General features: G+C 47.1%; 1 protein-coding gene across 1 annotated transcript; it reads right to left on the minus strand.

Moving 5' to 3' along the window:
• Positions 1-710: 710 nt before the first annotated feature.
• On the minus strand, positions 711-9,666 carry BNIPL (BCL2 interacting protein like). The gene is made up of 9 exons (XM_003817278.5): positions 9,547-9,666; positions 8,648-8,712; positions 8,190-8,420; positions 4,066-4,248; positions 3,770-3,872; positions 3,477-3,608; positions 1,613-1,699; positions 1,331-1,429; positions 711-844 (listed from the first exon to the last, which is right to left on the minus strand). Exons 3-9 carry the CDS (start codon positions 8,374-8,376, stop codon positions 808-810), a joined length of 828 nt encoding a protein of 275 aa, XP_003817326.4. The 5' UTR covers positions 8,377-8,420; positions 8,648-8,712; positions 9,547-9,666; the 3' UTR covers positions 711-807.

A 9,666-nucleotide genomic window follows, 5' to 3' on the forward strand; every position in this document is an offset into this window, starting at 1 on the left:
CACAGGCAGCAGACATGACTTAGAAGGAAAAAGGGCATACAGCGGTTCTTCAAGATTTAATGAGCTGACTCTCCTGGCTCCCAGCAGGCAGGCTGGCTGTCAGGTAAGCCTCTTCCATCCAAGGTGGAAGGATCACAGTCCCTCCAGTTAGACAGGAGGAAAATTAGGACCCAAAAAGATGAAGTTATTTGCCCAAGGTTCTACAGCTAAAGTAGGATTAAAACCCAGAGCTCTGGCCGGGCGCGGTGGCTCACACCTGTAATCTCGGCACTTTGGGAGGCCGAGGCGGGCAGATCACGAGGTCAAGAGATCGAGACCATCCTGGCCAACATGGTGAAACCCCGTCTCTACTAAAAATACAAAACAATTAGCTGGGCGTGGTGGCGTGCGCCGGTAGTCTCAGCTACTCGCTGAGGCTGAGGCAGAAGAATGGCTTGAACCGGGAGGCGGAGGTTGCAGTGAGCCGAGGTCGCACCACTGCACTCCAGCCTGGCGACAGAGCGAGACTCCGTCTCAAAAAACAAAAAACAAAAAAACCCAGAGCTCTGCATATCCCATACAAAATGACCCTACATTCAGCCTTCCGTCCCAGCAACTGGAATGAAAGTCACCCAGCAGATCAGTTTCCCAGCCTCAAAGCCCTGCTGAAAGTAGGGTCATGCAAAGGACAAAATCCCACTGAGAAAGTGAAGATCCGGTGGTACTGAGGTTGGGGATAAGATGATTTACAAAACAGTTCAGATGTTTCAGGGATTCGGGTGTAGGCAGATCACTAACTGGTTCTAAGGCCCTTTATCCAGTCCTGTGCTAGGTCCCTCCTGAGCCATGGAGATCCCGGTCCAGCCTAGGAGAGGGAGAGGGGGAGGAGAGAAGTGGTTCAGGGGGTAGGACTTGGGTTTTATTTTCTGGTTTGGGGAGAGAAGCCAGGTGAATTGGAAGAGCTAGATGATTGGGTTGAGTCATCTTTAGCACTTTTGCTCCCTAACACCCTCTCCCCCACTGGATATCATCTGTTCACTGCCAACACATCTCTTCCTAATTTCTAGGGCCAGTCTGAATCTCCTCTGCACTGTGATTATTCCTTTATTCCTTATTGCCTCTGCACTTATATGTATAGGTTTTTTTTTTTTTTTTCATTTATTCTTGTTGGATGCAGTAGTGTCCTTCATTTCTTCTCTGGGTGTGTGCAGTTTCCCCATATACATTAAAGCACCCGAAAACAGGGCCCTCTAGCTTTTCGTTCTTTTGTATGTCCCCCAAGGCATTAAAAAAGTAGAGATTGGCTTTACACATCCCACCCCAAAGCTTTATTCTTAAGTGTGAAACTCACTGTCTGACAGCTTCAGGGATGTGGACTTGATCCAGGGATATGAGTTGGGCCAGCTCCCCCAGGCTGTCCAGAAAACGGATTTTTCGTGTGAATTTGGAACTGAAAAGAGAGAATAAATCAACTGTGTTTTGTATTGGGAGAAGGGTTCCCAAAAATCCTTGCAAAGAAAAATGTAGAAGTAGAGTGGTTAAGGCTAGAAAGAATCAAGGTGGAGAAAGATCCTAATCTTGATTTTGAAAATGGGGGGAAGGAGAAAGGAGTCCTTGTTCCTAGAACTAGTACCTGATGAAGGGCCGAAGCAGTGCCAGAAATGCTTTCACATACCATGTAGCATGGACAACCACCAGGGCTCGCAGGTTTTTCCGTAGCCTGAAAAACAACATGAGATCATCCTATTTCTTCTTCCACCTTTATGTGTGAAGATCAAGTGGAACTGTTTTCTGTACTGTAACTTCCTTCATTCACTTCTCTAGTTTCTAGATTTCTCTGGTACTTGGGTCTAATCCCCATTCCGTCAGCTGTAATCTCAGCTCCACCCATCTTATTTAGCCCTCCATGATCCTCATTTTAAAAAAAACTCTCAAGATTTTTTTTTTTTTTTTTTTTTTTTTTGAGACGGAGTCTCACTCTGTTGCCTGGGCTGGAGTGTAGTGGCACTATCTCAGCTCCCTGTAAGCTCTGCTTCCCGGGTTCACGCCATTCTCCTGCCTCAGCCTCCTGAGTAGCTGGGACTACAGGCGCCCGCCACCGTGCCTGGCTAATTTTTTGTATTTTTAGTAGAGACGGGGTTTCACCATGGTCTCGATCTCCTGACCTCGTGATCTGCCCGCCTCGGCCTTCCAAAGTGCTGGGATTACAGACGTGAGCCACCGCGCCCGACCACCTGGTCTTTTTCTGCTCCATTTCCATCTTGTGCTCTACCCTCGCGTAAGTTCCTTTTGCATGCTTCTACATCGCTCCATGACCAAGATTACTTATAAAACTCTAGGTGGAAGAAGACCAGCAAGGACGAAAAAAGGAAAGGGGGCAAGAAGAGAAATGTGAGCAAATGGAGATGGGGGAACCAAAAGGGGGAAAAAAAAAAACCTGAGAAGGAAAAGAAGACACAGGGCCAGGCACAGTGGCTCACACCTGTAATCCCAGCACTTTGGGAGGCCAAGGCAGGCAGATCACCTGAGCTCAGGAGTTCAAGACTGGCCTGAGAAACATGGCAAAACCCTGTCTCTAACAACAACAACAAAAATACAAAAATTAGCTAGGCATGGTGGTGGCGCATGCCTGTACTCCCAGCTACTTGGAAGGCTGAGGTGGGAGGATGGCTTGAGCCAGGGAGGGAGAGGTTGCAGCGAGCCAAGATCGTACCACTGCACTGCAGCCTGGTGACAGAGAAGACACATAGGTCAGTGATGAAGGCAGAGAAGAAGATAATGGAGGTGTGGAAAGGGAAATAAATGGCAAGACTGAGAGAAGAGTGCTTTCTGTGTGCCAGGCAATATGCCACACTAATTTACTCGATTTTCACAAATACCCAGTGGCAAAAGTATAACTATTGCCATTTTACAGATAAAGAAGCTGAAGTGGCTGGGTGCAGTGGCTCATGCCTATAATCTCAGCATTTTGGGAGGTGGAGGCGGGCAGATCACTTGAGCTCAGGAGTTTGAGACCAGCCTGGGCAAAATGGTGAAACTCCATCTCTATAAAAAATACAAAAGTTAGCTGGGCATGGTGGCCCATGCCTGTAGTCCCAGCTACTTGGGAGGCTGAGGTGGGAGGATCGCTTGAGCCTGGCAGGCAGAGGTGGCAGTGAGCCGAGATCGTGCCACTGCACTCCAGTCTGGATGACACAGCCAGATCCTGTCTCAAAAAAAAAAAAAAAAAAAAAAAAACCAAAAAAACTGAAGCTGAAGCCCAGAGAGGTTAAGTGACTTGTCCAAAGCCATACAGCTAGTAAACGGTAATGTGGTAACAGCAGGATTTGAAGCTAGATTTCCTTGACTCCAAGAGAAGACAGAAGACAAAAGAGCTGGGAAAGGAACGTAAAAGGACAAAGAAAATAGGAAAAGGACTAAATGGAAGAAGAAATAACAGAAAGATGGGGAAAAAAAGATGAGATAGAGAGTTGTAGCCCTCTCATCCCAGGTCTCACCGCCGATCCAGGGTACGGTAACACTGACGTATCCAGCTTAGAGGTGGAACTTGGGCCCTGCTTGTGCCTCCACTCAAATGAACAAGCAGGTAATTTTCAGCTACTAGCAGCTCCAGAGTTCCCACCATATACCTGGGGGGATGAAATTGCAGGGAAGGTATGTGTTGGGGGCTTCAGAGAGTGAGAGGAACATTACTGTAGACTCTCCCATCAGCTACTGATATTTGAAGGAGTTCTTTTTTACTTTTCCCTCCCTAACACTGCCCTGTAGCCCTTCAGGCCTTCCACCTCACCTAAACAAGTGTTCCATGACATAGGTGTAGTTGGGGATGCTGCTTCTGGGTAGATAACAGGAAGCAAAAAGGATGACAGCATTGAGGCCATCACCGTGGTAACCTGGAGAGTGTAAGGGGAAAATTCATTTGGTCAACAAATATGTATTGACAGATAGTATATCTGTTTAAGTTGAGGGACTCTGAGGGTCTCTGAAAGTTCCAGGATAGATTTTGGATCCAATGACTGAGTCTCCAGCTTAGGCATTTTATTAAGAAGCCATAGCTCTTAACACCTGCATTATGCTAGCCATTACCTCCATGAGACAGGACTTTCTTATAGGGTTCAATGACAGTCATGTCTACGCGCTGCTCCCGTGGTCCCATTCGGAACACCCTCCAGTGATGTCCATCTTCTCCAGTCACATCCCACATACAACCTCGGCCCAGCCTTTCAGCTGTCTCACTGGTGCCCAGACCCTCTGCCCGGGGTAGTTCATCTAAAAGAGAGGGATGGGGAAGGATCAACAAGGCAGATTTCCTACCTTCAGTTTTTTGTAACTTCCTCAGATTCCTAGTTTGTTACTCTAATCTGTCATTACTCAATTTTTTCCTTGATTCTTTTTTTTTTTTTTTCCTTTTTTTTGAGACAGAGTCTCACTCTGTCACCCAGGCTGGAGTGCAGTGGTGGGATCTCAGCTCACTGCAACCTCCACTTCCCGGGCTCAAGCGATTCTCTAGCTTCAGGCTCCCATGTAGCTGGAACTACAGGCATGCACCACCATGCCCAGCTAATTTTTGTATTTTTTGTAGAAACAGGGTTTTGCCATGTTGCCTAGGCTGGTCTTGAACTCCTGAGTTCAAAGCAATCAGTCCACCTTGGCCTCCCAAAATGCTGGGATTAGAGGCATGAGCTACCACACCTAGCCTCTAACCCAGGCTTCTGTTTTGACTCTAGCCGTATCCCTAAATGCCTAGAGTGTACATCTTCACTTCGTGTCTGCTTGTCATCAACAAATCACCAGATTCAAAAGGGAACTCAAGGTTGTGCTCAGTGGCTCGTGCCTGTAATCCCAGCACTTTGGGAGGCCAAGGCAGGAAGATTGCTTGAAGCCAGGAGTTTGAGACCAGCCTGGGCAACAAAGTGAGACCTCATCTTTACAAAAAATTTAAAAAATAATAAAATTACAAATTACAAAACAATAACAACAACAACAAAAAAATGGAACTCAAAATCATTCTTTTCTGCTTTGGGAGGCCAAGGTGGGAAGATCACTCACGCCCAGGAGTTCAAGGCTGCAGTGAACTATGATCATACCACTGCACTCTAGCCTGGGTGACAGAGTGAGACTTTGTCTCTAAAAAAATAATAATAATACAGCCTGGGCAACAAGAGTGAGACTCTGTCTCAAAAATAATAATAATAATAATAATAATAAATAAATTATTATTCTTATTCTCCCTCATATTTCCTATTTCCTTTTTTTTTTCTGAGATGGAGTCTTGCTCTGTTGCCCAGGCTGGAGTGCAGTGGTGCGATCTTGGCTCACTGCAACCTCCGCCTCCCAGGTTCAAGTGATTCTCCTGCCTCAGCCTCCCGAGTAGCTGGTACTACAGGTGCACGCCCCCATGCCTGGCAAATTTTTTGTATTTTTAGTAGAGACGAGGTTTTGCCATGTTGGCCAGGCTTGTCTCAAACTCCTGACCTCAGGTGATCTACCTGCCTTGGCATCCCAAAGTGCTAGGATTACAGGCATGAGCCACCGTGCCCAGCCATATTTCCTGTATTGATGAATGACTGAATCCATCTAGCTGCCTGAATGAGAAAATTATATTATTATTATTGTTGTTGTTGTTGTTTTCTTTTAGAGACAGGGACTGACTCTGCTATCCAAGCTGGGGTACAGTGGCTCGACCTTTGCTCACTGCAGCTTTGACCTCCTGGGCTCAAGTGATACTCCCACCCCAGCTTCCCAAGTAGCTAGGGCTATGGGTACACATCAGCATGCCTGGCTAGTGAGAAAACTGCATGTCATGTGAAACTCTTTCTTCTCTATCAGCCCTGAAATGAACTGGACTCCAGATTGTCATCCATCTATCTCTATGATATTCTTTCATCATCCTTTCCACTACTGCTATCCTGGTTTGGGTTCTTAGTATTTCTCACCTGGCCTTGGTACTAGCCTCCTTACTGCTTTCCCTGCCTCTAGTCTGTTTTTTTCCAATAGACCCTCTATACCACTGCTAGAGCAAGCTTTCCTTTCTTCTCTACCTTTTTTTTTGAGACAGGGTCTCACTCTGTCTTCCAGGCTGGAGTGGAGTGGCATGATCTTGGCTCACTACAACCTCTACTTCCCAGGCTCAGGTGATCCTCCCACCTCAGCCTCCCGAGTAGCTGGGACTACAGGTCTGTGCCACAAAGCCCGGCCAATTTAAAAAAAATTTTTTTTGTAGAAATAGGGTTTCACTTTGTTGCCCAGGCTGGTCCCAACTCCTGGGCTCGGATGATCTGCCCTCCTCAGCCTCCCAAAGTGTTGGGATTACAGGAATGAGCCACTGCACCCAGCCTCTTTAGCTTTTTATTCAAATGATAATATATTATACCCACCATTCTGCATGATCTTTCCATAGCAATAGAAAGAGCTGCTTCTTTTTTTTTTTTTTTTTTTTTGAGATGGAGTTTTGCTCTTGTCGCCCAGGCTGGAGTGCAGTGACGCAGTCTCGGCTCACCGCAACCTCCACCTCACCGGTTCAAGCGATTCTCCTGCCTCAGCCTCCCAAGTAGCTGGGATTACAGGTGTGTGCCACCATACCCAGCTAATTTTGTATTTTTAGTAGAGATGGGCTTTCTCCATGTTGCTCAGGCTGGTCTTGAACTCCTGACCTCAGGTGATCCACCTGCCTCAGCCTCCCAAAGTGCTGGGATTACAGGCGTGAGCCACCGCTCCCAGCCTAAGAACTGCTTCATTTTAAAAAATAGTTGCATAGCCGAGTACAGTGGCTCATGCCTGTAATCCCAACACTTTGGGAGACTGAGGCAGGAGGATTGCTTGAGGCCAGGAGTTCAAGACCAGCCTGGGCAACATAGCAAGACCCTGTCTCTACAAAAATATATAAAAATTAGCCAGGTTTGGTGGCGTGGGCCTATAGTCCCAGATACTTGGGAGGCTGAGGCAGGAGGATTGCTTGAGCCTAGGAGGTTGAGGCTGCAGTGAGCCAAGATTGTGCCATTGCACTCCAGACTGGGCAACAGAGCAAGACTGTCTCAAAAACAAAATGTTGCCTAGTATTTAGTATTCCATTGGATGGATGCACCATAACAAACGTAATACCTTACTGCTGGATCTTTAGGTTGTTTCCAATCTTTTCAGACTCATTAAATTTGATCATGTTACTCCTTTGATTAAAACCTTACTGGGCCAGGCATGGTGGCTCACACCTGTAATCCCAGCACACTGGGAGGCCAAGGCAGGCGGATCACTTGAGGCCAGGAGCTCAAGATCAGCCTGGCCAACATGGCGAAACCCCATCTCTACTAAAAATATAAAAATTAGCCACACGTGGTAGCATACGTCTGTAATCTCAGCTACTCAGGAGGCTGAGGAACAAGAACCACTTGAACCCAGGAAGCAGAGGTTGCAGTAAGCCTATATCACACCACTCTACTCTAGCCTGGGCAACAGGGCAAGACTCTGTATCAAAAACAAAAAACAAAAAAACTTATCATGACTCCCTATTGTCTATAAGATAAAACCTAAACTCCTTAGCATGGCAGCAAGGGCCTCCATGATGTGACCTTTTTCTACTTAACCCAGCAGCACTATCTTTTGTCATTCTCTCTTCACCTCCCGGCCCTTCATATTAAAATAGTCATGCTCATACTTTGAATTCCCCAACATGCCATGCTATTGCTTGAGTTGCTTCTGCTTCTTCTCCTTAGAATGCCCTCTCTCCAACTACCTGATAAATGTCAGCTTCAGTTTTCAACACTTAGCTCAGAATCATCTCCTTCATGAAGCCTTTCCTAACATCTCTCAGGCAGAACTGACCTTTTCCTTCTCCCTGTCTACACTGTACCCTACACATATATAGATCATAACCTTTAACTGCAATTATTTTTATATATGTTTATTTCCTACTAAGCAGAGAATTCCCTGTAGGCCCCCTCTTATTCATCTTTATAACCCCAGTCCTATACATGATAGTATGTAACAGGCATTCAATTAAATTTTCCTTAATAAACAATGGGCTCCCCTCCCCCTCTACTGACTACTCTCACATTGGACCTATAAGCCCAAGTTCCATTTGAGGAAACTAATTTTGCTGGCCGTAGCCCTTGGTCCCACCTTATTAGTTCTAACTGCAGTCCCATTAAGTCCATCCTGATCCTTTAGCTCTAGCCTCTACTTCTACCAGCTGAGTCCTCTGGTTTGTTTCCCACCTTCCCATTCAAATTCATGTCCACTGTCCAGCTGCTCCGAGTCTGAAGGTGTCTCCAATTCGTCTATCTCCAGGTCAGAACTGCCATCAGGAGAGGAAGGTGCAGACTGGGTGGGTGAAGCTCCATCATTTCCAGGCCCCTTAGTCAGACTCAGCCGCAACTCTGGGGCAGAAAGACGCTTGCGCATGGGGCGCTGGCCACACAGGGCTAAAGTGCTGGGGGTACCTGCAGCTGGAGAAAGGGGGAAAAAGAGAACCAAGATGGGTGTGTGTGTTGGAGCGCCGAGAGGGCTAGAATTCCTGTATGTGAAAGTGATAATATGGGGTGAATGCTGAAGAAGGACTCACGCAGGGGAGATTTGGGAAAAGGGGGAAATGGAACTGTAAAAGGATAGAGGTGGCATAGCCCTTTACTGGACTAGAATCAAGAACTTGAGGCCTGGTTTCTACTTGACCTACCTGCCTGTGAATCTCCTTTAGGGTCTTCAGGATCTTCAGAAGTGCCAGCCTCCTCAGGAAGCAATCTAGAGGGGAAGAGATTAAAAGGCGGCAGACATATACACCAAAGGCATCAAGCCAGGACTCAATATATAGGTTCTCTCTCCCCACCATGATTTTATCACCTATGCTGCTTTTTTTTTAATTGTTTTTTTGAGACAGGGTCTTACTCTGTTGCCCAGGCTGGAATGCAGTGGCACAATCACAGCTCACTGCAGCCTCTACCTCCAGGGTTCAAGCGATCCTCCCACCTCAGCCTCCCGAGTAGCTGGGACTACAGGTGTGCACCACCACACTTGGCTAAATTTTGTATTTTTGTAGAGATGGGGTTATGCCATGTTGCCCAGAGCAGTCTTGAACTTCTGAGCTCAAGTGATCCACCTGCCTCGGCCTCCCAAAGTGCTGGGATTACAGGCATCAGCCACCACGCCCGGCCTCTGTTTTCTTTTTCCCATTTTTTTCCTTCAAGTCCTAATTCACCATCCCTGTGTCCATTTGTTTTTTGTTTTTTTTTTTTTTTTTGAGACAGAGTTTCACTCTTGTTGCCCAAGCTCAGGTGTAATGGCACAATCTCAGCTCACTACAACCTCTGCCTCCCAGGTTCAAGTGATTCTCCTGCCTCAGCCTCCCGAGTAGCTGGGATTACAGGCATGCGCCACCACACCTGGCTAATTTTGTATTTTTAGTGGAGACGGGATTTCACCGTGTTGGTCAGGCTGGTCTCAAACTCCTGACCTCAGGTGATCCACCTGCCTCGGCCTCCCAAAGTGCTGGGATTACAGCCATGAGCCGCCGTGCCATCCCCTCCGTCCATTCGTGACCATCCCTCCCTTCTCCCAGCCACCCTCACACGTCCTCACCTAGGGAATTCTTCATCCTGCCATTCCTCCTTCAGCTCCAACTCCCCATGTCTCAGGGCTGCTCCTAGTTCTGGTGCTTCTGCAATCTCCCTGACCCTAAGACAGCCCCCAAGAAGAAAA

Source organism: Pan paniscus, chromosome 1 (genome assembly GCF_029289425.2).
Source record: "Pan paniscus chromosome 1, NHGRI_mPanPan1-v2.0_pri, whole genome shotgun sequence".
In the NCBI taxonomy this organism is placed as follows: Eukaryota; Metazoa; Chordata; class Mammalia; order Primates; family Hominidae; genus Pan; species Pan paniscus.